General features: G+C 37.8%; 1 protein-coding gene across 1 annotated transcript in view; it reads left to right on the top strand.

The window, feature by feature from the left end:
• Positions 1-18,262, top strand: part of LOC126457338 (uncharacterized) — a 108,822-nt gene that overhangs the window by 28,573 nt on the left and 61,987 nt on the right. Inside the window, exon 2 of the mRNA XM_050093555.1 lies at positions 5,053-5,238. Coding sequence (XP_049949512.1) covers positions 5,053-5,238 — 186 coding nt within the window. The remainder of the gene's footprint in view (positions 1-5,052; positions 5,239-18,262) is intronic.

Raw genomic sequence — 18,262 nt, forward strand, 5'->3', positions numbered from 1 at the left:
TTGCTTCTTCCTGACTAATCTCCTAAACTTCAGCCTACTCTTGACCACTACTACATTGTGATCCTGAGTACACCTTACAATCCAGAATCTGATTTCAGTATCTCTGTCTGACCATGATGATGTAATCTAACTGAAATCTTTGCTTATCACCCAGGCTTTTCCAAGCATACCACCTCCTCTTGTGATTCTCGAACAGAGTATTCGCTATTACTATCTGAAATTTATCACAGAACTCAGTAAGTCTTTCTCCTCTCTCATTCCTTGTCTCAAGCCAATATTCTCCTGTAACCTTTTCTTCTACTCCTTCCCCTACAACAGCATTCCAGTCCCCCATGACTGTTAAATTTTCATCTCCCTTTGCATATTGTATTACCCTTTCAATATCCTCATATACTTTTTCTCTATCTCCTCATCTTCAGCTTGTGACATCAGCATGTATACCTGAACTGTCATTGTCCTGGGACTATTCCGGAATCTTTTGTCAATTGAGAGATCATCATGACACTTTTCAATTACAGGCCACATGTCCTGTGGATACATGTTATGTGTCTTTAACGCAGTGGTGTCCATTGCCTTCTGCATCCTCAAGCCATTGATCGTTGCTGATTGTTCCGCCTTTAGGGGCAGCTTCCCACCCCGAGGGCAAGAGAGTGCCCTGAACAACTCTCCAATCCTCCACCTTCTTTGACAAGGCACTTTTCAGAATGAGGCCGACTTCTTATGCCAGAATTTTTCAGCTGCCATTGCTGATTATTAATCAAAATTTAAGCAGTGGCACATTTCAAACTGAGGACTGAGGATGTTTTGATTATGAATCAAAGATGCTGTTGTTTAACATTCATCTCCTCAAAGTAGCCCATAAGCATTTTTAGAGATATGCATGCAGAAAATCATTTGTACTATGCAAATGTTCTATCCACTCGATCATCTATGAACCATCCCAAATTTTCTAAACCTATCAAATCCATGGGTGATGTTATGCCAACAATGCATGTACAATCACTCTCAGACTCACCGAGTTCATAGTGTATCTCTTGAAACAGGAATGCTAAAGCAAATCATGTAGGCTCGGACCCCACTGTGGAGCTACCATCAATTTTCTTGAATGATCTCTCCAAATATATGAAACTCTTGGATGAAAGTGTCAGCGCATCTTGGTGAAATATATGAGTGCATAGCGTACAAACTGCCAGTGACCAACACAATTTTCTTCTTATTATTATCTATATTTTCTAACATGTAAACTACTTTTGAAGTGCCAAAATGTACTAGAACAAATAAACTGTCTACAAAACATCACACTGTGCAATGTACATCCAGTGAGACAGTCACAATTCCTCAGATTCATTGCCCATGGTCTTTGGCCTGCTGAGGAGCACCACAGTCCTGGGTCCGTGGATAAACCATGAAAATTTGCTCCATTACACCACACACAAACAGACCTGGCCTGCGGACAGATAGGTGCAACTAGATCTGATGGGGAGGGCCTGCACATTAGTGGGAACCAAAAGTCTTCAGATTGGCATGCCTGACCCATTACAGATACCCACAGAAACAGCCTTGGGTTTTGGCTCATTGTGAAAATCCACTCATGTGGCCAGCTGTTCACAAGCCACAGACAGCATGTTGATAAAATGAGACCATGGTGATCAATCCATGCAACACATAACTTGTTCAAATACTCTGAGAATAAATAATAATGAGGATAGGTAGCCCCTCACCATAAAGATGTTTTCTGAATTGCAGGCAGGTACATAGAAAAGACAATCACACTCTTAAAACTAGATTTTCAGCCATAGCTTTTGTCAGAAAATGAGAGCACACACAATCACTCAGACACAGCTCATGCACACATTACCACTGTTTCTGAGAATCAGATTCAAACAAACCACTCCTCAAGCCTCCCTGCCTCTCATCGGCAACTGCTAAGCTAGTGGCAAGAAGTGGTTGCAGCATTGACCACAAGCTGAGGTGGGTGCTAGGAAGGGGAGAAGTGGTAGGAATGAAGGAGTAGGGAAGTAACGCACATACTCAACTGCACCCAGCCAGTGGCAATGCGTGACACTAGAGTAAACAAACCATTTCATTTATTGAGACAAAAATGAGATTTTTCCAGTGTTTTTTTTCAAATTTCCCTGATTTGCCTGATGTGTTTTACACTCCCTGATATTCCCTGATTTCCAGAACCTGTGGCAACCCTGGTGTCAGACAGGACAAAAGTCATATGATGTTGATGGCTTTAATATTGTTTGTTTCAGAAGGTATCTCTGAAAGCGCTGGACTCAAGTTTTTAGTGTCTAGCCATAGTTCCTCGCCATGAGATCTTTGATATTATAGAGGAAAGGGGAAAAAATGTTAAATGCATGGTGCCTGAAGAAGTGGAAAATGTGGTGGCCCCAGCTAGAGCCAATAAAGGTGAAGGTGATTTCTTGGATCTGGCCTCCTTAGCAAATACACATCTTTAACACCAGTGAACTAAAGACAACCAAAGCTTCAGTAATATTTTTCACTTCAAGCTTCTAGTGAAAAATCATTTTGATGAAGCAGATTGTACTGGGCTGAGTTCTCCGTGTTCCAAAAGGGACAGAACTCTAGTGATCTGCCACCCTTATGAAAGGTGCCCAAACTTCCACTGTCAAGCAGATTAAGTGAAAAGAAAATAAGTAGCTGCTCACCATGATCCCATTTCTTGATTGAAATATAGAGCATCTTATGAATCTTTGTGAAAGTGGTATTGGAGTGTAAGAACTTGAGTGGGCATTCAGCATTTCCTTGGCTAAGTATCGTGGCACAGACAGACTTAACATTTTGATAAGTTTTATGGGAGGGGGTGCTCAATATCAAATGTTACTATTCAAAATGTGTGTAGGTGAAATGTCAAAAGTGTTTTCAAATGTCAAATTTATGTTTCATCAAATACAAATTATTTGTAATATAATTTCCAAAAGATTTTTCCCATTTTCCAAAATATTTATTTGTAGCACATTCAGTGTTTCCCACTTCCAATCTTCAATTCCAGTGTTAACCATGCAGAGAGTGGTTGATGATTGTTGTGGAGAAGCATGGTGCTGACAATCAACAGACAAGAGTGTCAGTTTCTTTGAATATTCTCAGTTTTCTTAATTTCTTAAAATACTCTTCAGAACTAATTGTATTTCTGCATTCCCTAAAATGCTCAAACAAGATTGCAATAGCATTCCTATACTGAGTAGCCATAAGATTTCTGGTAGACTTCAGATTGCTTGTTTTGGTTTGTTGGGCAATGCAGTACGTCCCCACACCCCCCAATTGTTGTTTTGTCTCTGCATAAGCATAGGAAATCTATGTCTCATCACCAGTCATGATTCTATTCAGTAGAACTGTTCATTCCATATTGTAATGAAAAAACAAGTACTGAGAAGCAATAATCCTTTTAGCTTTGTGGTTCTAAAAAATAAATTTAGGAATCCAACCAGCAGGCATACCAAGAAAACCAGGTTTTCATGAATTTGTCCATCAGTTTTCTGTATAAAACACAAGGACAGCCACCTTTGTCATCATCAGAATAATCATGATTCCACACTTAAACAAACGATACCACTTACTCATAATGCCTTCACTTACAATATACTGCCCTTAAGCGTCACAAAATTCATGTCGAATGTAAACATTGAGAGTTTTTGCTGCTAAAAACTGAGTAACAGGATGGATTTCATATTTGGTGGGATTTTTAATTGCACACCCATTTTGTACTCCTGCTGTATGCGAATGGGAAATGTAGCTTTCTCACATTGCATATGGCACAACCGATTCCAACACTGAACAAAGTATCACAGCTCCGAGAAGCAATGAAGGTGATCATCAGCAGGTTAATCATTACCGCAAGAGATCTATGACAACTGCACTATATGCAATTTGCTGACTTGCTCAATTTGTGAACTTCATTCTTTTGAATAAATCATCCAATTTTTGCTGTAATTATTTGTTTGTCTGTGCATGTACATCACATCTTCCAGTTTACATCCCATTCAGGTAATACTTTCACAGTGCATCACTTTTTTGTCCTAGAATGTATGTTAAGCATGATGGTCAATCTCTGGTAAGAGCAAGCAGATCATGAGGTTGCAGCTTGTATAATAGGATTACCTGTTGCATCAGGATAGGGTATTATTCACATCACCTACATCAAAGTAGGATTGTTTCCATTTTGCACTAAGACTGAAACTTTAATATTTTAATGTATTGCCCTGTTTTTTACACATTATTTATTAATAACACCAATTAGGAATTATTTTTGTGCTATAGATGTAATAAGTACATCAAAGGGGGAAAATTTAGCTATCATAGATAAGAAAAACAGTGGTCCAATTACAGTTATCATGCTAGTAAGAAGCACTTTATGTGTTGAAAATATCAAAAGACATTGTAAGAAATAGTTCATATGATAACATTAATTTATCTGACCACAGGGATACAAACTTACGCGACAAGTGCTAGATAGATTTGGTGGTATGGGAGAGTGTTGCCAGTCAATTTGTTGAAGGTTTCAAGCAGTGTTCATCTATAGATAAAATCTATGATTACATTTTAATCCTCAATATTATATAGGTCTCCAAGCCACTGAGTTTATTTTTAAAGTAGTCACAATAGGAAACTGTGCTACTATAAAAAAAAAAACTGTACTATTATGACATGGAGAATGATTATGTACAATTAAAAATATTGCACATAAAAATAAAATTGGAAGAACTTGATCCCTGTAAATATTTCTTAGTTTCTTAGCTCCCAACTCAAAGTTTTTTTAGGGAAGTTTCACGTTGACGTACTAGGAAGCTATTTTGCAGCACCTTTTGCACCATAATTTACTACTTCTTGATCTACCCTCATAACTTTGAAAAGAGCATGGTGATAAGGTGGCAGTTTTTGACTCAAAGTTACCATTTAAAAACATGTAAGCCACTGCTAATGTTTCTACTTCACCACATTATAATGCCTTGAGTGATTAGGAGGAGAACAGTTTTTCTATTACAGACAGAGTGACACAGGCAACTTGTGTGATGATGACAATTTCAGGTATGTTCAGTCAACGGTTGCTGCGGGCGGCCAGAGGAATATCTGGAGCGAATGGTGGACAGCGTTCTAGAGGCACTGTGTGAAACAAATCCTACTAAGCTGTGTACACTACTGCAGATGGAGCGTGATGAAGCTATGCTGAGTCGTGTGCTCAGTAGCCATAAGGTGCAATGGTTTATGCAACAGGTATGCCACTGAATCAGTTTTTCCCATGACAACAGCCTTGTCACTGTATTATAGAAGTACTGAATAAATTGCGTGTGCAATGGAATTGTCTGAAGAGAATGTAATCCTATTAAACATTTGTGTTTGTACCTCCCTTTCTGCAGTGACAATCCAGTACGCAGACATGTACAGGGAATGTTTATTTTCCGCAAAATACATTAACATTACACAAATTACAGATACAAGTTACTAGTAATACTAATCCAAAAAACCCATGTGGACAATCTACATAGATCTCTGCTCAGTGCTCTACACTGCTGGAGGGGAAATTGATTTTTATTCATTCTGTACGGCAGTTGCAGCACTCTTCCGAGGAAGATCGCTTCCCTCACCATAAATGCTGCTCACTGTTCAGTTTGCAAACAGACTGTAGCTCTCCAGCATTACCCTTTAGGTTCTCTCATGTGAGTAGACAAAAGAACTTCACTGGGCTCCTATTTATATACTGGAGCTATTTTCAGTTTATAAAGTGCATACTTATTTGCAGTTTATTAAATGAGTGGCTCAATGATAACACATCTTTTCTGAAAATGAATTCATTTACCTCTCTTTTGACAGGAAACTCAAAAATAAATAGCATTGAGTGCTAGAATTTTGTGCCAGAACCATGCAAAGTTACATTGGTTGTAACTGTAGTGACATAACACAGTCTAAGGAGAGTGTGATGTTGTGTCTGTTTACTATAAACAAAACAAAAAGCTAACTATGAAACAATTACAGTAGATCCTCTGATCATTTTTCAAAGAACAACCATTACAAAAAAGAGTGATGAAGAAGTTGCACAGCTCACACAATATGAAGTATATCCATCCCTTTGGAGTTTCTTAATGAAGGGGAAATGTGTGAGGGAAGAAATCCCTGTATGTTGCTTTTCCAGAGGACAGTTCTGCAACTCATGATGTAAGAATATGCACAAATGTTGCTGGGGGCAAAGGTCCGGGCAGACCAGTAAATAGGTTTAATTTGCCAAGAAGATTCACCATGCAGTAGGTGGAGACTTCTTCCTTCTCCACAACAAATGGAATTTTGGTATCAAGATTTCTGTACTTGTCAACAATACTTAGCTTATGTACTCAGACATTACGACCAAAATAGTACCATAGTTTTTTAATGGTTGTTGTACTGTCCACAGTGCAAAACAAGCATAACAGTATAGAAGCCTCACAAAAACATCAGTTGAGATTAATTTTAATAAAAGTTTGAGTGTCTTTGTTTGACAGAAGGATTTTTCATAAAAGAAAAGAACGAAACAATGTTCATCTAACTCCTGAGTGACAGTATGACAGGAAGAGGAATGGAAACAGTAGTTACTACAGGTTTTAGTAGTACTGGGATGCGGCTTAGAGAAAACTGCTCCTACAAACCACTGTCACAGTAACAGGGGAAGACTTGTTTTATGATACCCATTAAATTTGCTTGATCAGGGAATAATGCACACCTCATAAAGCCTGACAGGGTGTGAGATTGAACTGAAATTGGTTTCAATAAATAGTGTGCAACAAATTCCTTTTGCAAGTATTCCCATTCTTCATACTATTAGTGGCTGTGAAATGGACTCCACCATTTACAATAACAGTAAAGGAGGAATGGTTTACAAAGATTCCAAGGTAAATGAAGATAATATCCCACATTTTAACTAACTCATTAAGACCAGTAGAGAAGGTTGTACAGATTGGTGAGATGTTTCTAAAAATGCCCCAAGTTATGGAATATCAGCAAGAAATTGAATAACTCCAGTGCGGGGCATTATTAAAAGCATCAAAGAAGCCAAAACCAAACCTCACTCAACAGACACCAAACACAGATCTGCATAACAACACTCTTTTAGAGTTTACTTAGAGCTTCATTAATTTTATTAACGTATTTCTTTTACATAACATTCTTTACAACACCATTTCTTGTTCCTTACAGCAGTTTAGTGTCTTATAGATACAGAAATATGTTAACAACCTCCTATCCATGACCAAGTGGTTATGAAACTAAAAGGAGGAGGAGCAATCGCCCCTTCAACATATTTTGCTAATGTTCTACTGGGTGTGGGAGACAATGGGGATGCCAAAAATACTGTGGGTCTCGTGCCGTGATATGTGTACAAATGGTGCGCCATTACTCGATCTGCTAGATAATGTTGCCAATTATGATGAACCACTTGCCGATTTTTGAACTGTAAACATTCAGGATAAGATATTTCTAAGTAAAGTAGATTTTTCTAAGTATTGTAGATTTTTCTGTTATTTCTAAGTTCAATTAACATTAAATTTTGTACCCTGAAAATGCTGTTTTCAACCTACTGCATCACACATTGCATTAGTCAATGGAAAAATGAATAGGATCTTTTCTGTAGGAATATAATGTAATCTAATTTTGTACTAGGACACACTTTCACTAGATACCATGATTTTTGAGTTATTCAAGACAAACAGAAAAAAGTGACCTTTAAATGTTACTCACCTCCACACTTACTCTCCACTGGTTGAGATTTTTAGTATGTTCTTCATGGCAGTCCCTCCCACTACTGTACAAAAATCTGTGACAGCATAAATTATTATTTCCATATTTTTACTTCATTCACTGGACTATGTGCATACTTTTTCCTGAACAAGTACAGTGTTAGCTTGCGAGAGAGGAAGCTGAGACATCGGTCAGATTAAAGTTGCATGCCAGAAGACAGCCAGTGATCTGATATAGCAGCCAGCTTGAAAGCAGTGGTATTACTATGCTGGGACAACCAGTTCAAAATCCAGGGATCCCCAACTTGGCTGAAGTCAGAAAGTGATCATGTGACATCCCTCATTTGTGTGGTGCAGCCTTTGTCCTTACCAACAAATTTACAAAAACTTTGTTAAGGATTTTATCACATCAAAATATTTATGACAAGTAAGACTATAAATATGATTGCTGCTGATTTCATTCACAACAATTTAAGTTGTGCTCTTAGGTTCCTGCCTAAACATACTCTCTAAAATTGCAACATACGCAAAATAAACAGCAAAGTATTGATGAAAAGCAAGACTATAGACTTGATTGATCCTCATTCTACCTGCAGTAATTTAAGCTGTACTCTTAGCTTCCTGCCTAACTACACAATTAGAAATTGTGACATATCTGAAAATAAACATCCAAATATTTGTGATAAGTAGGAACATATATACAGGTACAATCACTGCTCGTTTTACTTGAAACAATTTAAGCTGTACTCTTAGATCCCTGCCCAACCACACCCTCTGAAGTCACCGCAAAAATGGTCAAATATTTGTGACAAAAAGGAATATAAATGTCACTGCCGGTTGTGTCACTTGCAGCAATTTCATCTTTAGTTTAGAATGAAGTCACAAAATGGAAGGAACTCAATACTGAGAGAGTACCCTCATTGTAAAAATAATATCCAATATTGCAGAACATACTTCTTTTACTCCCAGAACGTGTTACAAATGTGACGATGAAAAAAAATTATTGGTATGAACCTGATTTTAAACCTGTTTTGTTCCCCTCTATGGTACCACATCCTTAACCACAAAACCACAGATAGTATTTGTCACATACTACTTTAAAACTGTTAATGTTAAATTTTCTTAGCTTTTTTTTTTATAGATGATGTGTCATTAACTGACATTTAATTATAACAAACCACACCTAGAGGTGTACACCTTCATTGCACCTTTGCCTTAAAATAACATACAGTGATAACACACAAGTTATGATATGGAAACAACTGAAATACGATGAATCCAACATGACGGGTAAAATTAGCGAGTGAGGGATGTCAAGTGATTGCTTTCCAATTTCAGCTGAGTGCCAGACACACTTCCAATTTTAGTCACTTGTGCTGCAGGGACTGCTTTTATTGTTCATAAATCCAGTGCATCACAATTCATTGATTCTTAGAGGATGTGCAGATAGTAATTGCTGCATTATTAAGAAAACTATTCAGTGATAATAGCAGGGTGTAATAAGGCTATGACACCTGGGGCAAGGCACTGGACAAAAAAGATGAAGAAAGGAAAGGAAAAATTAAAAGGAAAAGAAAAATTAGTACAGTCAATCTGTAAAGTAAATTCTCTTGCTATCTTCAAATTATCAAGGATGGTTCTGTAAATCCTTCAGAGGTAAACAGATGCAAATCATTTACCTCGTTTACCCAGGTCAAAGATAAATCCACAGTAAGACTCAAGCATCAGTTAACTGAATCTGTAGAACTCAAAGACCTACACATGAGCAAATGTTGCAGATGGGGCTATGGTGGGGCTTTCATCATGAGTAGCGTATACACTTGCTACATCTGTGTGTGCCAAAAAGAAAAACAAAAAAATGTTTTGGCCTGAGCTACCATGGTAGGCTTTAAGAACTTATTTCACAAGCACTTCCAATAAAGGCCACCTAATTTACAATGTAATACTTGCGAGTAATCTACGAAGTGTAGCAATAGGTTCACAGCTTTGCTATTTATTGTTAAGTACGAAAAAGAATCAATATATTACATAAGCCCTTAAATATGTGAGTCATAGGTGCCTGCAAGAGGAGGGGCTAAGAGGGAGCACTTGCACCCTCCTGGTATCTGGGGTACAGACTTTTTATTCACTACAGAATTCTAGCAAGAAATTCTAGCAATCCTTGTCTGTGACTCTGCTAAACAGCAGATTTAACATGCTGACAGGAAATGCTGTGATTTTAGCAATGCCTACCTGTCTTGGAATTTTTTGGTTTTTCACTCCATTCATGAGAAATTATGGTAATTCCATGGTACAGTGGCAAATTTTGCACTATACTGCAGTCTTGATGGATGCAGACCTTTACAGAATAGTGCTTAAATAGTGCCATCAATCTTGCCTCTTTCTTTCCCTCATACACCCACTTACAAGTTGCAGAAAAGGATTAATCTAATACCCTGAAGCACAGATACCAGTAGAACATGAGCTCAGCACCAGTATACATTCTTGTTATCTATCCCCAACATCCTCAGGAATGCCCTCTCACTCCCACACAACAAAACTTCAATAGTAGTTCACAGTTTCTCTGTGGAGAAAGAGGGCTCATGATAGCTTGCAAATTCTACATTCAGAGGTATACAGCAGAGTCTACTGTAATTGCTCTGAAGATCAAAACTGTCTGTACTTAATCTGTTAGTCCAAAGTACAAACAGAAAATCCCATTTTATGCACTAGGAGTTAAAAGAAAAAAGTGTAAAATTTCAAAGTCCTCTCCAGGAACTGGAACCTTCTCAACTTTATGGAATATAACAAGGCACCACATGATGTTATACAGCTATGAAATTGGCAGTCCTGTTGGTATGCCTGCACAGTAACATGACAAATTGGAGAGATGAGAATTGACTTTGTCCTGTTCTAGTCTACTAGTACATTCTACTGGCCAATTTGAGTGTTGTTTTAAAAGATTTGTCATGTCCACCCAGTTGGTTACACACCCATGTAACCCAGGCATCATGTAACCAACTCAAAACTGTCTGGTTTTCAAAACATAGTTTATTCAGTTTTAATTTCTCTAATAAACATTAAATCATTGCTGATGTATCCAGTAGAACATGTAGCATGAAAGTGATAAAATAAATTCATTAATGTGATCAGATGTTCTATCTACAGAAAGGAAGCATTGTAGACAACATCAAATCTAATAACCCCCTTTTTTCCCAAAGTTTGCAGCCATTTCCTTCACTTAAAGGAGTATTCATGTTGATTATTTTTGTTGATGCCAAATAGGATGTTCTCAGTATTTCTAACTTTTTCTGCTGCAGATTTTTAATTTGCATTACATATCTCATTATGCCCCCCCCCCCTCCCCCCCATGAACCATGGACCTTGCCGTTGGTGGAGAGGCTTGCTTGCCTCAGCGATACAGATAGCCATACTGTAGGTGCAACCACAAAGGAGGGGTATCTGTTGAGAGGCCAGACAAACGTATGGTTCCTGAAGAGGGGCAGCAGCCTTTTCAGTAGTTGCATGGGCAACAGTCTGGATGATTGACTGATCTGGCCTTGTAACACTAACCAAAGCAGCCTTGCTGTGCTGGTACTGCGAACGGTTGAAAGCAAGGGGAAACTACAGCCATAATTTTTCCCAAGGGCATGCAGCTTTACTGTATGGTTAATGATGATGGCGTCCTCTTGGGTAAAATATTCTGGAGGTAAAATCTCCGGGTGGGGACTACTCAAGAGGACGTCATTATCAGGAGAAAGAAAACTGGCATTCTACGGATCGGAGCGTGGAATGCCAGATCCCTTAATCGGGCAGGTAGGTTAGAAAATTTAAAATGGGAAATGGATAGGTTAAAGTTAGACGTAGTGGGAATTAGTGAAGTTCGGTGGCAGGAGGAACAAAACTTTTGGTCAGGCGAATACAGGGTTATAAATACAAAGTCAAATAGGGATATTGCAGGAGTATGTTTAATAATGAATAAAAAGATGATAGGAATGCGGGTAAGCTACTACAAACAGCATAGCGAATGCATTATTGCGGCCAAGATAGACACGAAGCCCATGCCTACTGCAGTAGTACAGGTTTATATGCCAACTAGCTCTGCAGATGATGAAGAAATTGAAGAAATGTATGATGAAATAAAAGAAATTATTCAGATAGTGAAGGGAGACGAAAACTTAATAGTCATGGGTGACTAGAATTCGGTAGTAGGCAAGGGGAGAGAAGGAAATGTAGTAGGTGAATATGGATTGGGGCTAAGAAATGAAAGAGGAAGCCGCCTGGTAGAATTTTGCGCAGAGCATAACTTAATCATAGCTAACACTTGGTTTAAGAATCATGAAAGAAGGATGTATACATGGAAGAACCCTGGAGATACTAAAAGGTATCAGATAGATTATATAATGGTAAGACAGAGATTTAGGAACCAGGTTTTAAATTGTAAGACATTTCCAGGGGCAGATGTGGACTCTGACCACAATCTATTGGTTATGAACTGTAGGTTAAAACTGAAGAAAGTGCAAAAAAGTGGGGAATTTAAGGAGATGGGACCTGGATAAGCTGACTAAACCAGAGGTTGTACAGAGTTTCAGAGAGAACGTAAGGGAACAAATGGCAGGAATGGAGGAAAGAAATACAGTAGAAGAAGAATGGGTAGCTTTGAGGGATGAAGTAGTGAAGGCAGCAGAGGATCAAGTAGGTGAAAAGATGAGAGCTAGTAGAAATCCTTGGGTAACAGAAGAAATATTGAATTTAATTGATGAAAGGAGAAAATATAAAAATGCAGTAAATGAAGCAGGCAAAATGGAATACAAACGTCTCAAAAATGAGATTGACAGGAAGTGTAAAATGGCTAAGCAGGGATGGCTAGAGGATAAATGTAAGGATGTAGAGGCTTATCTCACTAGGGGAAGATAGATACTGCCTACAGGAAAATTAAAGAGACCTTTGGAGAAAAGAGAACCACTTGTATGAATATCAAGAGCTCAGATGGAAACCCAGTTCTAAGCTAAGAAGGGAAAGCAGAAAGGTTGAAGGAGTATATAGACGGTCTATACAAGGGTGATGTACTTAAGGACAATATTATTGAAATGGGAGAGGATGGAGATGAAGATGAAATGGGAGATACGATACTGCATGAAGAGTTTGACAGAGCACTGAAGACCTGAGTCGAAACAAGGCCCCGGGAGTAGACAACATTCCATTAGAACTACTGATGGCCCTGGGAGAGCCAGTCCTGACAAAACTCTACCATCTGGTGAGCAAGATGTATGAGACAGACGAAATACCCTCAGACTTCAGGAAGAATATAATAATTCCAATCCCAAAGAAAGCAGGTGTTGACAGATGTGAAAATTACCGAACTATCAGTTTAATAAGTTACGGCTGCAAAATACTAACACGAATTCTTTACAGACGAATGGAAAAACTAGTAGAAGCTGACCTTGGGGAAGATCAGTTTGGATTCCATAGAAATATTGGAATACGTGAGGCAATACTGAACCTAAGGCTTATCTTAGAAGCTAGATTAAGGAAAGGCAAACCTACGTTTCTAGCATTTGTAGACTTAGAGAAAGCTTTTGACAATGTTGATTGGAATACTCTCTTTCAAATTCTGAAGGTGGCAGGGGTAAAATACAGGGAGCAAAAGGCTATTTACAATTTGTATAGAAACCAAATGGCAGTTATAAGAGTTGAGGGGCATGAAAGGGAAGCAGTGGTTGGGAAGGGAGTGAGACAGGGTTGTAGCCTCTCCCCTATGTTATTCAATCTGTGTATTGACCAAGCAGTGAAGGAAACAAAAGAAAAATTTGGAGTAGGTATTAAAATCCGTGGAGAAGAAATAAAAACTTTGAGTTTCGCCGATGACATTGTAATTCTGTCAGAGACAGCAAAGGACTTGGAAGAGCAGTAGAACGGAATGGATAGTGTCTTGAAGGGAGGATATGAGATGAACATCAACAAAAGCAAAACGAGGATAATGGAATGTAGTCGAATTAAGTTGGGTGATGCTGAGGGTATTAGATTAGGAAATGAGACACTTAAAGTAGTAAAGGAGTTTTGCTATTTGGGGAGCAAAATAACTGATGATGGTCGAAGTAGAGAGGATATAAAATGTAGACTGGCAATGGCAAGGAAAGCGTTTCTGAAGAAGAGGAATTTGTTAACATCAAGTATAGATTTAAATGTCAGGAAGTCGTTTCTGAAAGTATTTGTATGGAGTGTAACCATGTATGGAAGTGAAACATGGATGATAAATAGTTTAGACAAGAAGAGAATAGAAGCTTTCGAAATGAGGTGCTACAGAAGAATGCTAAAGATTAGATGGGTAGATCACGTAACTAATGAGGAGGTATTGAATAGAATAGGGGAGAATAGGAGTTTGTGGCACAACTTGACTAGAAGAAGGGATTCGTTGGTAGGACATGTTCTGAGGCATCAAGGGATCACCAATTTAGTATTGGAGGGTAGCATGGAGGGTAAAAATCATAGAGGGAGACCAAGAGATGAATACACCAAGCAGATTCAGAAGGATGTAGGTTGCAGTAGGTACTGGGAGATGAAGAAGCTTGCGCAGGATAGAGTAGCATGGAGAGCTGCATCAAACCAGTCTCAGGACTGAAGACCACAACAACAACAACAACATCAACATCTCATTATGGGAATTCTGTATGAATTTTGCTGTAAATATTCCCCAGCTTTATTTCATAAACTGTTAGACACCCTGGGATTAATCATAGGAGAATGAAATCGCTAATCATTGACTCACAAATTAGGAATTAACATTCATATTAATAACAGGAAAAGATGTACTTTGCTTATACGTTTGCCATTTGGATATCAAAGTAACTTACCTAAAATATAGTAGTTCGCTTACTGTCAGTCATTTGTGCTACATTAAATATTGTGTACTACTTATTAAATTTAGTTCTTGGAATACAACACATTTTCCAACTCACAAAATCAGATACTGTACATCAAAAATGTCAATTTCAGAATTTTTCCCCCCCTTGGAAAAATTTCTGTGGATTGCCATGCTGAGAGTATGGATACTGGAGCAATATATGACCTTTTAGGAGCAGTCGTATCAGAAAGGATCATTCATCAAACTGTTTGATGAAAATTTCAACATCTGTGAAAGCAGAAGAGAGAGAGTAAATCCTTTAACAAATGAATGAGAACAACAAAAAAGGCTGATATAGCCCTTAATTAAACTTGTAATTACACTTTATTTATCCATTGACTGACAAAATTTATTTGCAACTAAATGTCCCATTTTAAGTAATAAAGTTAGTTTCAGACGTGTTGGTAAGAACATCACTAAACTATTCAGTATACAAGACTTATTCACACAACCTTGCTGATGTATCCAATAGAACATGTAGCTATTGCAAAAACTAAGCATTTTTCTCCAGCTAAAAATATTTAAAAAGTATGTTCATTATACACTGAGTGAGGAAAGTTATCTGTTTTAGGAGTACTGTCAACAGGAGGAAGGGAGTCTGTATGGTCACAGGATTGTTCAATTGGTGTGTGAATGTAACAGAATTTGTGAAAATCATTAACTGGCAGAAGTTGAAGCAAGATGCCATATTTCTAGCAAGAACATGCTTAGAAAATTCCAAGACCCCTCTTTCAGCACACAGACTAATAATATTCTTCTGTTCTTCAGCCAACTCTGTATTTTAATCTAGCCTTCTCACTCTTTTGGCTTCTACTGTTATATAACCAACAAACAGTTGCAAAGTGATGCATTTATGAACAATGTATCCATTCTGTGTAATAACTATAAAATGAGCAAGTCGTCGTTAAAAAGCATAAATTACTTACATTCTCATTGACATCGAATTCTTCTTTGGCAGGTTGTCTGGCTCGATGATCTCACTTCCTAATGGAGGGTTGGGTTGTTGCTTTCATAAATGTATGGCAAAATGTAATAATGAAGCAGGAATGGAGATTTCACTTCAATGTTTTAATGTGTGTCAATTCATTCACTTCATAGCACTCAAAACACTTTGCATAATTTGAAGAAAACATTTAGAACAACTAATATTCTATATAGCTCAACATGTTTGCACCCTTCTCATTTCATCTTAACTTACAAAACCAGATCCAGAATCCAACCAATGATGCCATCACACAACAAATACTAAACTGACAACTCAGTTACACCCAGACTCATGACTGCTTGTTACATATATAAATCAACAAGTGTACCTACACACAGAGTCGCATTTCTGATATATTTAAATACATCAAACTTTCATGTTACAAATATGTATGTATAGATCAAAATGACTGAAATTATTTCAAAAACATACAAATATATTTAACATTTCATTAATAAAACAATGATTAAAGGGAACAATAAATATTAAATTAATGAAGTATCAAGAAGGTAAATAGTTTACTATCTGATACTTTATAATCTACAATACATCATGAAAAACTAGGTGTGCTGAGCAGTTCCAGTACAGCATCCAACTGTAGGGATCATGCAAACAAAATTGGGCAATGGACAGCTCACACAGAGGCATACAGTCAGTCATTCTTACAAGTTCCATCTGCACATGGAACAGGAACTGACTTTAATGTCTGGTTTGATAAAAAGTATCCTCTGCAATTCACTTTAAAATGATTCACACAATATAGATGAATTTTATAGAAATATACATAGAAAATGAAAGAGGATGAAATATAGCTTTTCTTCTAGACCAGTAGACCAATTTGCACATAAAACAAATCAGGAAAATCACATTTAAGTAAGAAGCAAATTCAGGTCACTAAGCACATATATTTCATTAGCAGTTTACATTTTTACATGAATGTTCATACTTATTTATGTACATTCACTCATGATGTGCACGATTTCAGAGATCATGCATCCATGCAGAGCACAGGCCTGCTTATAGAGGCCACCTAGGTCAGTCCCCTGGCACACTCTGGTGAACCACCAAAGAAACAGTATTATTTAAGTGATCACAAACGAGTGCTCAGCCTATTCTGCAACCTGTATTACTGTTGTTCAATCAGTTATTCGTTGTATCTTCAGTGTTTCTCTATAAAGTACTATGTTCCATAAATTGCATTTATTCTTGCTATAGCACTTATGTACTACTTTGAAATTATCTTTCCATCCTTGTTTTGTCTTCAAATAATGTATTAGTTGCTATTTCACTTTTTATGTGATTATTCTTTGTTGTAGGTAACTTATTTGCAATGTTTTTTTATTCAGAATGTAAGATAATATCTAACTATATCTAAAAACAAAGATGATGTAACTTACCAAATGAAAGCGTTGGTATGTTGATAGACACACAAATAAACACAAACACACACACAAAATTCAAGCTTTCACTACCAACGGTTGCTTCATCAAGAAAGAGGGAAGGAGAGGGAAAGATGAAAGGATGTGGGTTTTAAGGGAGAGGGTAAGGAGTCATTCCAATCCCGGGAGCAGAAAGACTTACCTTAGGGGAAAAAAAAGACAGGTATACGCTCACACACACACACACACACACACACACACACATATCCATCCGCATGTATACAGACACAAGCAGACATTTGTAAAGGCAAAGAGTTTGGGCAGAGATGTCAGTCAAGGTGGAAGGCCTCCAGGCCTCAACCTCCGCTAATTTCAAGTTGCCGCTGCTCATACCTCACCTGTCATTCAACAACATCTTTGCATCTTTGCCTCTGTACTTCCGCCTCGACTGACATCTCTGCCCAAACTCTTTGCCTTTACAAATGTCTGCTTGTGTCTGTATACGTGCGGATGGATATGTGTGTGTGTGCGACTGTATACCTGTCCTGTTTTCCCCCCTAAGGTAAGTCTTTCCGCTCCCAGGATTGGAATGACTCCTTATCCTCTCCCTTAAAACCCAAATCCTTTCATCTTTCCCTCTCCTTCCCTCTTTCCTGATGAAGCAACCGTTCGTTGCGAAAGCTTGAATTTTGTGTGTGTGTCTGTATTTATTTGTGTGTCTATCAACATACCAACGCTTTCGTTTGGTAAGTTACATCATCTTTTTTTTTTAGATATATTTTTCCCACGTGGAATGTTTCCCTCTATTATATTCATATCATAATATCTAACTAGTTACATATAGATTATCATAAGAAGAAGTTTGGATTTAAATTTAATTAAAATGTGCCTTGGGAAGTGTGCAGTATTTGTTATGTGTAATGTCACAGTGATGAATTGCTTTGGTGGTAGGTTGCAGGGAGGGGGAGCGGCCCCACTCTACGTGCTTACCCCAGGGCCCCCATGGCAGAGTGATTTATAGACAGTTTCTCAGATGTATCTAGGCAAATGAATATCTGATTTGCTATCTCTCCAAGATAAATATAACAGCCAAAGTGGCAATACAAGTTTACCAGTTTTTGAGAGATGTCATAAACCATTTTCCCTCAAATCTTAGATTAAAATTATGAGGTCATGGTAGGAATGGAGTCCAGCCACAGAAATGTAATTAATAATTGATAATTGAAGTAACACAGGAAGAAGCAGGAGGGGGTTGTAAGATTTATACAGGTAGGTACAAGCAACACTT

This window comes from Schistocerca serialis, chromosome 1, assembly GCF_023864345.2.
Source record: "Schistocerca serialis cubense isolate TAMUIC-IGC-003099 chromosome 1, iqSchSeri2.2, whole genome shotgun sequence".
NCBI lineage: Eukaryota > Metazoa > Arthropoda > Insecta > Orthoptera > Acrididae > Schistocerca > Schistocerca serialis.